Source organism: Musca domestica, unplaced genomic scaffold, assembly GCF_030504385.1.
Source record: "Musca domestica strain aabys unplaced genomic scaffold, Musca_domestica.polishedcontigs.V.1.1 72, whole genome shotgun sequence".
Classification (NCBI taxonomy): Eukaryota; Metazoa; Arthropoda; class Insecta; order Diptera; family Muscidae; genus Musca; species Musca domestica.
Window position 1 is genome coordinate 1,906,359 of NW_026712388.1, and position 15,983 is coordinate 1,922,341.

At 36.2% G+C, this 15,983-nt stretch overlaps 1 protein-coding gene across 1 annotated transcript in view; it reads right to left on the reverse strand.

Annotated features, from left to right (window-relative positions):
* Nucleotides 1-3,351: 3,351 nt before the first annotated feature.
* The window catches only part of LOC131806331 (uncharacterized), a 36,639-nt gene continuing 24,007 nt past the window's right edge, over nucleotides 3,352-15,983 (reverse strand). The window contains exons 4-11 of the mRNA XM_059130309.1: nucleotides 13,771-13,862; nucleotides 13,334-13,468; nucleotides 6,720-6,877; nucleotides 6,404-6,648; nucleotides 6,200-6,343; nucleotides 5,884-6,140; nucleotides 5,565-5,823; nucleotides 3,352-4,287 (exon numbers count right to left, since the gene is read on the reverse strand). Coding sequence (XP_058986292.1) covers nucleotides 3,923-4,287; nucleotides 5,565-5,823; nucleotides 5,884-6,140; nucleotides 6,200-6,343; nucleotides 6,404-6,648; nucleotides 6,720-6,877; nucleotides 13,334-13,468; nucleotides 13,771-13,862 — 1,655 coding nt within the window. The 3' untranslated portion in view covers nucleotides 3,352-3,922. The remainder of the gene's footprint in view (nucleotides 4,288-5,564; nucleotides 5,824-5,883; nucleotides 6,141-6,199; nucleotides 6,344-6,403; nucleotides 6,649-6,719; nucleotides 6,878-13,333; nucleotides 13,469-13,770; nucleotides 13,863-15,983) is intronic.

Genomic DNA, 15,983 nt, shown 5'->3' on the forward strand with positions numbered 1-15,983 from the left:
CAATATAACTGGGAAATATTTTCGTAAAAAAAAAAAAAAAAAATTAAAATTCCCAGTCCGGAATCGTATCAAAACAAAATATTTTACAATATTGTTTGTCATAAAATTTGACAGTAGGTCTCAGAACACATCCAACTCCAAAACTTAAAATGATGCCCTATATCGAATGAAATAAAAAAACTAAAATGGTATCAGTCAATTTTGCCGACAGATTTATACCCCCAGCCTTGAGTTATGATTATTCAAATTGTTAACCCTTTAATTATGGAGGAGGTTCCGAATCAAATGGCCAATATTGACCAATTCGTATCTGACCTAAGACTAATATAAATATTACAACGTACCATATTTGGACTATATCGACTACCTCCTATACTTTATATGAGATATGTGGACATTTTTGAAAAATGTGGAAATATGCGTGAGGTAACAGATTTAGCGGACGCAAATGTTCCATTTTCATACTTCATCTGATACGCATTAAAATATTAATATCTGCAAAATTTAAAGGAAATTAAACATTTCTATCCAATTTTATACGAAATTATAAATTCCGATAAATTTCATATTTTTATCAGATGCTTATTAGGCATTTTATGAGCGTTTTGTTTTTCAGAATGTTGACCCTTTGTGTTGATGATAAAATTGAAATAGAATCGGATGCTCATTTCTCGTTTTATGTGCCTCATGGGTATTAAAAATTTTGAGAATTGAGCGTTTTGTTTTTCCAAATCTTGAACCCTATTTTGGGGAGGTACCAGAAGAAATTTGCCGATCTCTACCATTTTTACAACAGATCTTTTTATGATGGAAAAATTGAGATTTACCAAATCTGAATGGAATCGGATGTTAAATACCCGTTTTAAGTTTCATGGATATTTAAATTTTTGACCCTCTGTGGGAGAGGTACAAGAAGGAGTTCGCCGATATATTCTATGTTCACAGCACATCTTGTGTTAGTAAAAATATTGAATTCGAAATATTGAAAATCGAATTTTATAATCGTTTTGGTTATTCAAAATTTTGACCCTTTGTGGCGGAGGTACCAGAAGAAATTGTCCGATCCCTTCCATATTTATAAAAAATCTTGTGTTGGTGAAAAAAATGAAATGTGCCAAGTCCGAATGGAATCGGATGTTAATTTCGTTTTTTATGACCTTGTAAATATATTCAAAATTTTGACCCATAGAGCGTCTTGAAACCTATTTTGGGAGGTGCCATAAGAAATCTTCCGGTCTCTACCATATTTAAAACAGATCTTTTGTTGATGGAAATGTTGAAATGTACCAAGTCCGGAAAGGAATCGGATGTTAATTTTTTTTTTATTTTATGAGCTTCATGGATGGTCAAAACTTTGATCCTTTGTGGGTAAGGTACCAGAAGGAGTGGCACGATATATTCCATCTTCACACTAGACCTTGAGTTAATAAAAATATTGTGATGTGCGTAATTTGAAGAGAACTAGATGATTATTTCGGATTTTATGATCGTTTTGGTTATTCAAAATTTTGACACTTTGTAGGGGAGGTGATAGAAGGAATGGTCCGAGCTCTACCGTTTATATAACAGATCTTATGTTGATATAAATATTCAGATGGGACAAGTTTGAAAGAAATCGGATATTATTTTCGCCTTTTATAAGATTAATGGATATTCAAATTTTTGACCCCTTGTGGGGGAGGCACTTGATGAAGTGGACCGATGTTGTCCATTTTTGCACCTGACCTAGAACTGATGCAAATATTAGGATTTGCAAAGTTGGAGCAAAATCGGATTATCCTTTATCCTTTCTATGCATTAAAATATTTTTTATTGAAAATTTCGACCATTTGTGGTGCAGGTACCTGAAAGAGTGGACCGATTTTGCACATCTCTGAAGTCGATGTAAGTTTGACAATAAAATTACGATGTACCAAGTTTGGATCAAATCGGATACTCTCTTCGAGAGTTATCGTGTGCACCGGCCGGACAAATAGACGGACGAACGGACATCGGTAAAGAAGGGATAGATTAATATTGTGGTGTATGTATGTATTTTGAATACACCTTCTTTACCGATGTCTCTTGGTCAGCTCTGACATATTCATAAACAAATCTACACTGCGAAAATAAATATTCCACTATACACGAATATCCAATTTTAAAAGCCCTTGTCCAGGTCTGAAAAAAAAAATAATAAGAAATCCATATTTCTTAGTCAGTCTGAAATTATTAAAAATCCAATTTAAAGCCATGAAAAAGCTTTTAAAAGATCCACACATGAGAAAAGTTACTCAGCTCTGAATAAAATCCGTGTAAAAGGCCTATTTCAAGCTCTTTTTAGCTTTAAGCTCTTTAGTAGCTTGGCGAAACATTCCTTAAAAGTCCATGTTTTAGAGCTGTTGGTCAGGCCTGAAAAAAGGTTTTACTTATCCCCGTTTAAAGTCACTTTGTGAGCTCTGAAATCATCAACAATCACGTGCAGCAGCAATTGGTTGGCTACGAAAATATTCACAAAGGATCCAAGTTTAGAAGTTGTTGATCAGTTCTAAAAAATATTATATAACAAGTTAAAAAGTCACCTCCATACCCTCCACCATTTGGAACGAATTTGGAAATTTAAAAAAAATAAAACCCTTAAAAATTCTCTTATAATTTTAAAAATACCGATTATAGCCGTTATATTGGGGACCTACATAGGCATTGTTTGTCAGAAGCCATTATCATATTCAAATTCGAAACTTGAAATAAACGGTGAATAACGTAGCTAAAATCATCAAAATATCGTATAAAGGGAGCTACCGTTATATCGGAGCTGTGCGAAGACCTGGACCAGTATAGACAATTTTCTCTCACAGGCTGTATCATCCAATACGAACTTCAAATACGACATCTCAAACAATTTCGGTGGGTTTTGTACCTAAACTCGTCAAAATACCGAATATTGGGAGGTACTGATATATGGGGCCTACCTGGACCTACATAGATAATTTTCTGCCAAAGACTGTAGTTCTACAGACAATTTTCTACCTATGTAGGTCCAGGTCTTCGTATATCGACTTAGAATTTTACGCTGATCAAGAAGATATATACTTTGTTGAAAATATTCTCTTGGACAATTCTTACAAATCAGCGTTTTAAAGATGTTAGTCAGCTCTGAAAAAAATTAGCAAAAGTCCAATTTAAGAGCTTGTCCGACTTTCTGTTCAGTTAAAAAAAAAACACAAAAACGGACGTTTAGTCTCATTAAACTCTTAAATAATAATTAAAAAAACAAGTTTAGCAATTTTTGTTCAAATCTGAAAAGGTTCAGAAAAATCGAGATTTTGGAACTGTAAGGAAACCAAGATGAAGTAATAAAATACTCTTTAATTCAAATTTGTTTTATTCTTCGACATTTTTATTTGAAAACATAATACTTTCGTTTGTTGTTGTTGTTTTTGTTTCTTTTTCAATTTGATTTCTTTGACAACTTTAATAAACATCTTAAAGACTAAGTAAAGCCCGTATAAAGTCTCCATTCATATTTGGTAATAATTATTTTAATTAGAATTTAAGAAAAAAAAAATATTCAAAATTTTAAATTGCTTTTTTTTTAATTGATTGCTGTAATAATTTCAAAAACAAAAATAATTTTATTTTTTTTTGTTCCTAAATTTCAATAGTCCTCTAGGCTATATAAAAATAGTTTCTTCAATTTTGTTGCTTGCAAAAACTTCCACTCCCATTCATGCTATAGCATCAGGCATCTTAGTAACGAGTAAAAAAGCTGATTTTCGTAAATATTTTGAATTTCTAACTAGCTTGTTGGTTAACACTCCACTCGCAATTACCATCATTCAGTCCAATCTCCATTAGGATCCCCATCCTCATCGCCCTCTTCAAAATCACGAATATTAAAGTCCTCGTTGAACAAATCTTCACCCTCAGAGGACTCCGAATGTCATCTCGGTGCATTGATGTGTGTCGGTATTGTGATGAAGCCCTTGGGTGGTCGTGGCATACGAATTGTTGTCGTCCCTGCGGAAGCAGCTGTGGATCCGGGTGTGACACTAGGTAAGAGTTGTTCATTTAATGACCCACCGCGATCTTGATTCAGACAATCACAACAAATATTATCACAACGTATTAACATGATGAGGCCAGCTACAATCCAAAATAAAATCGCAGGCCATGAATATTGAGCACAAGAAGCGAAGAGAATACAGCCAATAAAAATGGCCGAACAGCAAATAACGGGACTGACATTGACTACACTGCCCGTGTATTTGGGTATTAGCGGCATCATGAGGCTTATTATGAAGACACCTGGAAGAGGATAAGGGGAGAGAGGGGTTAATTTGAGATGAAAAATATTCTTAAGGTAGAAAAGGCCAACGAAGGTTCATCCATATAGAAGAAGTTCTCCGAAGACCTTATGAATGACCTCGGAGGAGTTTTCCCGGATATGGAAGATCCTGAGGAGTATTTTGGAGTGGGGAGCCTTCTCTGTATATGAAAAACCTCTGAGGGGGCTTTACTTATATGGAAGACTTCTGAGGATATTTAGGCCTTCCGGGATAGAGAGAACCTCTTAGGGGTCTTCACTCTATGAAAGACCTCTCTGGAACCTCTAAGGGTTCTTCATTCTGTATAGAAGACCTCTGAGGGGTTTTCTTTTTATAGAAGACCTCCGAGGGGTCTTCTCGGTATAGAAGACCTTTGAGGGATCTTCTCGGTATAGAAGACCTCTGAGGGATCTTCTCTGTATAGAAGACCTCTGAGGGGTATGTATAGAAGACCTCTGAGGGGTTTTCTTTTTATAGAAGACCTCTGAGGGGTCTTCTCTGCATAGAAGACCTTTGAGGGGTCTCCTCGGTATAGAAGACCTTCGAGGGGTGTTCTCGGCATGGAAGATCTCTGAGGGGTCTTCTCTGCATAGAAGGCCTCTGCGTGGTCTTCTCGGCATACAAGATCTCTAAGAGATCTCCTCGGTATACAAGACCCCTAAGAGATCTCATCGGTATAGAAGACCTCTGAGGGGTCTCCACGGTATAGAAGACCTCTGAGGGGTCTCCTCGGTATGAAAGACCTTTAAGAGGTCTTCTTGGCATGGAAGACCTCTGAGGGGTATTCTCTTTATAGAAGGCTTCTGAGGGGTCTTCTATGTATAGAAGATCGCCGAGGGGTATCCTATGTATAGCAGATCGCCGAGGGGTATTTCCTGTATAGAGGACCTCTAAAGGGGTTTTTCTCTGTATATAAGACCTCTATTGGGTTTTCTCGGTATAGAAGACCTCTAAAGGGTCTTCTCGTATAGAAGACCTCTGAGGGCTCTACTAGATATGGAAGACCTCTGAGGGCTCTTCTAGGTATGGAAGACCTCTGATAGGTCTTCTCGTTATAGATGACCTCTGAGGAGCCTTCTCGGTAAAGAGGACCTTTAAGGGTCTCAGTCTGTATAAGCTCGTGGAACAGTGTTCTCTCTATCTAAAGGTCCTCTATGTATAAGAGATCTCTAGATGGTCTTTAAGATCTCTGTAGGGTCTTCCATGTTCAGAGGATTAGTGAATAATTCTAATTATAAAGAAGTGTCTCAAACTCACCTATTGACCCCGTGAATGCCGCTGGCGCCCAATGCATAAAAATGCCGGCCAAACTTAAAGCTACACCCAAAAACACAACCACAATTGCAAATATGGTGACACGCCACGAAGAGACTGTGGGTATGCGAGCCGTTCTGTCCAATGGACCGGCTGTGGCCACTTTAACCTTTTGGCGGTACTCATCGACAATGGCATCAATATCCGTTGATGTATCCGAATCGCTGTTATCAAATTTATCCGGGTACTCGAAATCCGAGGGCTATAGAAGAGATGGAAATTATAAACATTCTTCTTTGGTATTAAAAGTAATTAAACTCACCGGAGGCTCTCCATCGGATAATATCGTGGACTCAACATCTTTGGTCTCCCTTTGGGGGCAGGGTGATGTTGGCTCACCCAAAAGTAACCACTCCTTCTCCACTTCTTGTTTATTTTTTGATTTTGCTTTGGGTTTTTTATTTGGAGCCTGTTTGCCAACACTCAAGTTCCAGAGGCTGCGCTTTAGGCGGGCCGACGAAGAACTATGGGTGATGGGTTCGGTATTCAGTCGGCTATATGATAATGAAGAATCTGTGTCTGAAATATAAAACAATTTGAAATTTGTTCGCTTTAAATAATGAAAGGTTGACACTTACTACACTGTAATATAAATTTTGGACGGAAGGGCGTGTAGAGCAAATAGAAAGCTCGGAAGAACACCGCACACAAATGACTGGCGGCCAGCATATAGGAGAGATTTTGCAGGGGGCAAGCAAATGCCAACATGGCACAAAGGCTTCCTGTTTAAACAAAAAAAAAGTTATTTTAATTTCAAAAATTTATGAAAAAAAACCCCATACCCGCTATAAAAACCGCCAACACCGGATTACCACTTTCCGAACTTTCATAGGCAATCTGCTTCGTCAATATCCGCCATTCCGATGTGGCAAAACGTACTATAATACGATATAGTTCCGGAAATAGCTCTAAAAAGGCACCGGTTACTGTTAACATTAACATACAGGCAGCTGCGGGTACTAATTTATGGAAATTGTTTTCATCCAAAATGTGAAACAATGGGACGGCTGCATATTCCTCTATGGGTCTAAGGAAAAAAATATTAAATTTATTAAGTCCTACAAGTAATTCTAATCAAATTTTTAGAGGTCTACTTACTTGTAGTGCAATATTGTGGTTAAACAACCGGAAGCCAATAGCAGTGATATCGTCACAAAGAGGATCATAAATAATCCTGTGAACCGTTTCCAACCGGTCTTGGGGCTTGGACATTCCACGGGAAAGGAAAACGTCAATAAGGCAGTGGCGGTAAGTAACTAAAATGAGGAGAACATTTATATAAAGACAAAAGTGCAGTACACTAAAAAAATATTACAGGATATCCCAGTATTAACGAAGATTTAAAAGGAGAAGATATGTGTATCGGCATTTGGTGTCACAAAGTAACCTTATTTGAGAGAACAAGTTCCCTGCACTTCCGGGCCGAGTTTTTAATACCCTCCAACATTTGGAAGCAATTTTCAAAAAAAAAAAAAAAAAAAAAAAAAACTTTGAAAAATACTCGTCACTCGTTATATGGGGGCTATACGACATCGTTAAGTTCGGCAGGGCCGAAAATTTTATACCTGCCACTATTAAAAAAAAATTGTCGAAAAATACCGCTCTCATTTAAACCCTTATATGGAGGGTATACAAAGACGTGATCCTGCTTAAGTATTTTTTGTCATAGGCTGTAGTGACGGTTTCGAACTTCAAATACGAATAATGTCACAAAAATCATGAAAATACCGAATATATATGAGGGAACCGTTATATGCGCGTTATACTAAAAGGTGGACCTATGTAGAAAATTTTTTTCTATGGGGTAAAGTACTCAGAAGGAACCCCATGTGTGGATTTTAAGATAATTCCGTTGAAATTTTTGCCTGAAATCATCAAAATACCTAATATCGGAAGATACCGTTATATGGGGGATATACGACATCGTTGACCTATATACACAATTATTGTATTCTAAATTATTGTAGGGAATAAAGTACATACATGAAAATCCTTTTGTGGACTTTCAGACAATTCCATTGAAAAATGTGGCTAAAATCATCAAAATACCGAATATCAGGAGGAAGCGTCATATGCCGAATGGATAAATCACATCGTGGATCTATATGGCCAATTATCTTCCAGAGGGCGATGTATTCACAAGGAACCCCTTTTGTGGATTTTCAGAAAAATGTGGCTAAAATCATCAAAAATAGCGAATATCCATCGGAAGGTGCCGATATGGTGGGAGATATACGATATAGTGGACCGACATAGCCCATCTGCGAACTGGTTGCAGACAAAAGACAGTTCTGTGAAAAATTTTAGCTTCCTATATTAATTCGTGCTTACTCTAGCGTGGTTACATCAGACGTACGGGCGGACAGGGCTATATCATCTTAGAATTTTACGCTGATCCAGAATACAGGTTGAGATGACTGCTGTCATTTCTAAGCCACTCGTCCGACAGCTGTTTAAATTATTCCAGTGATAGCTCATTGTATTGTTTACAAGCGTACAAAGGAATTTTGGTGAGAATTTTCCAGATAAAAAGTTATTCGTGGTGGAATTCTACCGTAGTAGTGTGATTTCCTTATATTTGGCTGGAAAACCAAAAGTGGCTATCATTAGAGCACTCCAGCATTTAAATGTGAACAGATCTTTTGTGTCTTGTACCTTCGCTCGTTACTGTGATACTGGTAGCGTAGCCCGACGTCAAGGAAGTGGACGAAAGAAAACAGCAACATCAGCAGAAATGGTTCGAAAAGTAAAGAAGCGACTTGATCGAAATCCGCTTCGCAATGGCCGAAAAATGGCTCGTGAGCTGGACATATCGCAATATTCCATTCGGCAAATATTGAAAAATGAGGTCGGGGTAAAGCCATTGACATTTAAACAAGTACAAAATAGTCTCAAAAGAGCTATAGAGTTGCTTCGCTTGGCCGAAATTGGTGAACTGCCGAATTCGGTTTTCTCTTCGATGAGAAAACATTCGTTGTCCAGCAGTTTGTAAACAAACAAAATGATCGGGTTTACTTGCCAAAGAGGTCAGCTGAAAATGTGCACCATCGGTTGGCCACCAGAACTCAAGCGCCGGCCATGGTAATGGTGTGGGCCGCCATAACAGCCGATGGTCGCTCTACGCTCGTATTGTTTGACCGTGGTATCATAATAAATACCAAAATATTATAGAGGGTGGATTAAAGCCTTGGGCACGCAAACATTTTGGCCGCAGACCTTGGTCATCCAACAGGGCTCAGCACCATCGCACTCAGCATGTGCCACCCAAGAATGGTTACAAAATGAAGTTCCTCGCTTCATTTTCAGCGCACAATGGCCACCAAAATCTCCGGATACCAATCCGTTGGACTTTTGTGCCTGGAGTATTTTGAAAAGGAAGGTTGGCACTAAAAAATACCAGCAGTTTGTTAACAAACAAAATGATCGTGTTTATTTGCCAAAGAGGTCAGCTAAAAATATGCACCTTCGGTTGGCCACCAGAACTCAAGCGACGGCTATGGTGATGGTGTGGGCCGCCATAACAACCGATAGTCGCTCTCCGCTCGTATTAATCGACCGCGTCTTCAAGATAAATACCGAATATTATCGCGAAAACATTCTGAAGGGTGTATTAAAGCCCTGGGCACGCAAACATTTTGGCCGCAGACCTTGGACTTTCCAACAGGACTCAGCACCATCGCAGTCAGCACGCGCCACCCAAGAATGGTTACAAAATGAGTTTCCTCGCTTTATTTCCAGCGCACAATGGCCACCCAAAATCTCTGGATACCAATCCGTTGAGCTATTGTGTTTGGAGTATTTTTTAAAACAAGGTTGGCACTACAAAATACCAAAGTGTCGATCACCTCAAGCAAGCGCTTCGTCGGGAATGGGTCAAAATACCATAGAGCAACATTCGGACATCGTGTGATGGTTTCATTGTCCATAATTCGTGTCAAAGGTGACCACTTCGAACAAATCTAAATTTATTCTAAAATTTGATGCTATTTCCGACCATTTTTGCTTTCATTCAATAAAATTCTTAAAAAATCTAAAAATTATGGCGTTTGACTTTGTTGCAGTTTTTATCTCATCCTGTTTATTGAAAATTTGGCAGAGGTATTTTCGAGCAGTATCTGATGTCCGCTATCATATATCATTGCTTTGGAGTGCGTATTACGCATATGAGTGACTTTAACACCAAATCGGATGAAATATTTATATAACAGCTATAACTATATCTTCACCGATTTTCACTAGAATTTTAAGCACTTACTTTTAGGCTGTAATGTGTAGAAAGTGCCAAGATTTATCCACTTGGGTTGATATTAGCCATTTGATTTACAAAAAAAAAAAAAAAAAACCTGATATCAGATAAATATATACATAGGAACTACATCCAAATCTGAACCGATCGTGACAAAATTTTGAAAATATATTTCTGAGCTGTATCTTATATCTGGTACCAAAGATAATTTTTATAGAGTGAATCTTACACCAAATTGAAAAAAAACGTATAGATGGGAGGTATAGCTATATCTGAACCGATTTTATCGAAATTTTACGTACTTGATTCCTCACTGAATTTGGTCAAATGTACCAAAATTCAGGTCATGTGTTCAGATATTGTTCATTTGGTGGACAATTAACCCGAAATCGGTTGAAGATATATATGGGATCTATATCCAAACCGATCTCGATAAAATTTGACAGAGGTATTTCTGGGCTGTATCTGATATCTGGTACCGAATATCATTCTTGTGAAATGCGTATTACGAATGTGAGAGACTTAAACACCAGATTGGATGAAACATGTATATGGGAGCTATAGCTATATCTGAACCGATTTTCACGTTCTAGACTGAAATAGGGGGGATATGCTAAAATTCAGGTTATTTGAACTGATATTGGCAGTTTGGAGAACAATTAACCCGAATTCGGTTTAAGATATATATTTGGGAGCTATATCTAAATTTGAACCGATTCTCAGCAATCTTAATTAGGTTCATCCTTGGGCCAAACAAATATTTTGTGGTAAATTTAATCTCAATCTGACAATAAATGCGACCTGACCACAAGAACACATGGACAGACGCACGGACTGACATACATAAATCGACTCAGAAAGTAATTCTATGAAGATCCTCAGAAGTAACTATAGGTCTATCTTGTTTCATTCTCCGTATTACAAACAAATGCACAAAGACATAATACACTTACCACCATGCGGTGTACGTATAAAAATTGCAATCAGCTGGTAGATCTACCTTACCATATATAGGTACTTTCTGTTTTAAGTTTTTTCGATTTCATATTCGTTTTTAGAAACCCCAAAAGTTTTGGGGAAAAAATTAATTTTCAGGGAGGGAGATGTGGAGCCGATGAAAAACTGACGTTTACCTCATTCGTCCCCCTCTTACTCATTCTCTCATTTCTATTTTTCGTGAACTTTGCTATGTCTGATTCCCGACATTGTGTCTCTTATCTGTGTTGACGAAGTATTGAATGTTATATATGTACGTATATTTGAAAAAAAATATATTTATTCTACTTCCCCTGTTGGTAAACGAACATTTTTTTGGCAATATTCGTGCATAGGCTTAATTATATTTGTCACGAATGTGTCCGCTTGCGGAAACAGTTCTGCCATTCACTTGAATAGTTAATGTCTATTTAAATGTTTTGGACGGAAAACATTGTTTTTTTTTTTGTTGTGCTGTCTCGCGTGATGTATTTGTGGATTTGTGTATGATTTTTACATTTTTGTACCCTCCACCATAGTAACACCTCGAAATATACATTTTAGACCCCACAAAGTAGATATATTCTTGATTAGAGCAAAAAATTCCGTTTCGATTTAGCGATGTCCGTCCGTCTGTGGAAATCACTCTAGGTTCCGAACGAAATGAAGTAAATTGATAAAATTTTACTCATATGTGTGTTATGACTGCGGGACTTTTAGTATTGAAAATGGGTCATGTAGGTCCACGTTTTGGTATAGCCACCATATAACGGTACCTTCCGATATTCGGTATTTTGATGATTTTAGCTACATTATTCACCGGAATTATTTCAAATTTAGTATTTGATGTTCGTAATGAATGCTACAGCCTATGGCAGAAAATTGTCTGTGCAGGTCCACGTCTTCGTATAGCCCCCATTTAACGGTACCTCACGATATTCGGTATTTTAATGATTTTAGCGACATTTTTCACTGGAATTGTTTCAAATTTGGTATTTGAAGTTCATAATGGATACTACAGCCTATGACAGAAAATTGTCTGTGCAGGTTCACGTCTTCGTATAGCCCCCATTTAACGGTACCTCACGATATTCGGTATTTTAATGATTTTAGCAACATTATGTACCAGAATTGTTTCAAATTTGGTATTTGAAGTTCGTAATGGATACTACAGCCCATGACAGAAAATTGTCTGTGCAGGTCCACGTCTTCGTATAGCCCCCATATAACGATACCTCACGATATTCGGTATTTTGATGAATTTAACGACATTAATCACGGGAATTGTTTCAAATTTGGTATTTGAAGTTCGTAATGGATACTACAGCCGAAGACTGGAGATTGTCTGTGCAGATCCACGTCTTCGTATAGCCCCCATATAACGGTACCTCCCGATATTCGGTATTTTAATGCTTTAAGCGACATTTTTCACCGGAATTGTTTCAAATTTGGTATTTCATGTTCGTAATGAATGCTACAGCCTATGACAGAAAATTGTGTGTGCAGGCCCACATCTTCGTATAGCCCCCATATAACGGTACCTTCCGATATTCAGCATTTTGATGATTTTAGCCACATTATTCACCGGAATTGTTTCAAATTTGGCATTTGAAGTTCGTAATGGATAGTACAGCCTATGGCAGGAGAATGTCTGTGCAGGTTCACGTCTTCGTATAACCCCCATATGGCGGTACCTCTCGATATTCGGTATTTTGGTGATTTTAGCTACATTAATCACCGATTTTTTTTAAGTTTCGCATTTTAATATTGTAATGGCTTATGACAAATGTGGCCGATGCAGGTCGTCGTATAGACCCTAATATAACAGCAACATTCGGTATTTTTAAGATTTCAACAGAATTTTTAACGGATTTTATTGTTTTTGAGAATTGTCAAATTCGTTCCAAATGTTAGAGTGTGTTTATAGTTCGGATCGGCCGAACTTACAGCTTTTTTACCTGTTTTTAAATATAAAATTTTAAATGAATTTTCAAATTTTTAAAACTCCTCTAAATAAATGAAAGTATTTTTAACCGTTTACATTGTTAAAAGGCTTCCTATTCCTGTTTTGAATTATACCTTCAAGGAGTTTTTTATTCCAAAACAAATATTTTACAAAGAATACTTTCAAAAATATGACTGAGAAATGTTCTGCATTTTTAATTTTTTAATTTATTTTGTTCTTCTAAAATTAATTACTTTCCATTCACACCAATTGATTGCAAAAATCTTAAATTTCCACATATTCTTTTCTTGCAAAAGACATTATTAACACACAAAAAATCCTAAAGCAAAAAAAGTGCTTCTCAAGTATCATAAGTGTACTTTAACCAACTAAAGTGAAAAGTGTCGTTGCTTTGCATAAACACAACAACAACAACATCAACTACACCATGTTCACATGAGAAGTTCACATTCAAGTCCGATGCCCCCTTATTTATTTTCCAAAATAAAAAAGAAGAAGAAAATTTCTAAACAATACAATACGTACACTTTTGAAACCACTCGGCTGCAATAGAGTCTCATGCCAGGCGATAGCATCGCCATTCCACCAGCCAACGGCACTTAAAATGGCATTCAAGCCGAACATGGCCAATGCCATTATAAAACTGAAAGCCTTTGAATGCTAAAAACCAAAGAAAAGAAAAATAGAGAGAGAGAGGGAAAAGAGAGTAAATAAATTATTTCTATAGAATAGAAAGAAAATAATATAAAGAACTAAGATTTATTAAAAATTCATTCACCTAATAGAAATAAAATATATTATGAAAATGCACAAAAAAGGGCCATCGTTAAATATTGAAATAAAATACTAGTCCTCTATGGACCTTGTTTAAATACATAGCCAGCCATTGTGGGCTATCACAACGTTGTCCACAATTACTGCAGTAAATAATAAGAAAAGCTGAAGTTATACTGCATACATACCTCTAGGCCTAGCATAAACATGCCCGTCACCAGAAACACCACAGCTACTCCCAAGACATCTGGCCAGGGTTCGTTGGCTGGTGAATTGCGGCCTGAAAGTATGCAATGGAAAAGTATTATAAAATAAATTAACAACAGTGTTTTAATTGGGTGCAACGACTCTATTATACGCTACTCTACACAACGAAAGGTATACAGTATCCTAAAAGACTTGGTAATATATTCTTAAAAAATCCATGACTTCGTTGAAAGCAGGATAAATGTTATAATGCAAATTATGAGATATCTGTTGGTTTACTTGAAGATGAATTTCTTACGTCTACATATATAAGTATAAATTAACAATAAGCGACCAAAATATTTGGTTTGAATTATCATAAACGTTAAAAAAACAGGTCGAAATGCCAGAAAAATATTAACGAGTTTTCAAAGGGCATGTCTTTGATCACATTTTTTAAATCTCAGTAAATATAACAAAACCAGTGAATATTCTTAAAAAATACAATTTTCTTAGGACGGAATACTAAAAAAAATAAACTTAAAGGATTACCAAAAATCTCTTGAAAATGATCAACATTTTGCGACCTAAGTATTTGAAGAAATGCCCTTAAGAAATAAGTGTTTTTTTTAGGAAGTCCTTAAAAATTCACATTTTTGGCGGGAAATCTTAAAATTTAAAAAAATCTAATTTTTTATGGGAGGTCCTTCAGCTTGGTTCGAAATATTTTGAAGGAATCCGGATCAAATAAAAATGTTCCCACGTTTTTTGACTCGATATATCAATAGTTTCAGACTCGATATATCAATAAAATGTTGACAATATTGGTATCATTTTATATAAAGTTCTCACATTTCCCATATATTAGTAAACTCACATAGCTCCGAAGGGGTACGCCAATATTGTCCATTTCGTATCTAACCTAAGTTTTATTGGGACTTTATCAAGTAATTCCTTCACTTTTTATGATATATATGATAATTATTTGAAAAATTTGAAATGTGCGTGATGTGCCAGTTATCCAATATTTGTGTGAAATTTTGAAAGAATTAATTCAAACTGTTGAACATTTGTGGGGGAGCTACTAAAGAAGTGGGACGATATTGTCAATTTTCCCACTTTACCTAATATCATTGCTATGCCCTCGTCTTATGTACCTCCCCCACAAAGGGTCAACATTGGTTCGATATATCTGGAAACTCACGCACATTTCAACATTTTCCAAAAAACTTGACACATATCTCATAAAAAGTGAACGAGGTACTCGATATAGTCCCTATAGAATTTCCAAAGTTTTCTGTGAAACTTTTGGCCTTTTATGGGCCAAATGTCCTAAGATGGATTTGGTTCAAGGAGACCTAGGGTCTAATCCATTATTACGATGAGTCACGTTTCGGCCGTAACAAATAATACATACCTTCTGTAGCCTTATGATTGAAACATATTTTTTAAAATTCACAATTCTTGAAAACATTTTTTTAAAATTAACCATTCTTGGCCAGGAAGTCCTTGACACATTTTATTTTTAAATCCATAATTCTTGGTTAGGAAGTCTTTCAAATTATTTTTCAAAATCCAAGATAATTGGCACATTTTTAAATACACGTTTCTTGATACTTGATCCGGAAGTTCTTGGAAATTGTTTTTTTAAATTCTTGGTTCGTGGACTGGAAGTCCTTGCCAACAATTTTTGAGGATCCACGATACTTGGACAGAATGTTCTTGCAAATATATTTTTTTAATCCACGGATCTTGGTCAAAAAGTCCTTCAAAAAAATTGTTTTTTATTGCACGACTCTTCATCATCATTTTCTTGAAAAAGATCTTTTAAAATTTACGATTCTTGGCCGGAAAGTCCTTCAAAATAATTTTCTTTTAGTCCACTAATGATCAAATGATCTATGAAAAAAATATACTTTTCAAGGCCAAAAATCCTTATTTTTTTTAAATTCACAATTCTTGTCCACAAATTCCCTAACATTTAATTTTTTAATCAACGATTCTTGTCCAGAAATTCATTGAAACCCATTTTTAAAATTTAGGATTCTTGACCAGAAAGTCTTCCAAAAGTTTGCTAATCCACAATTCTTGGCTTGGAAAGTCGGTGAGCAATATATTGAAATCCTCTTTTCTTGGCCAGTGAGTCCTTAAAAATATACATTTTTTTTAATTCATAATTCTCAGAAATTCATTAAAAATTACATTTTTAGTTAAT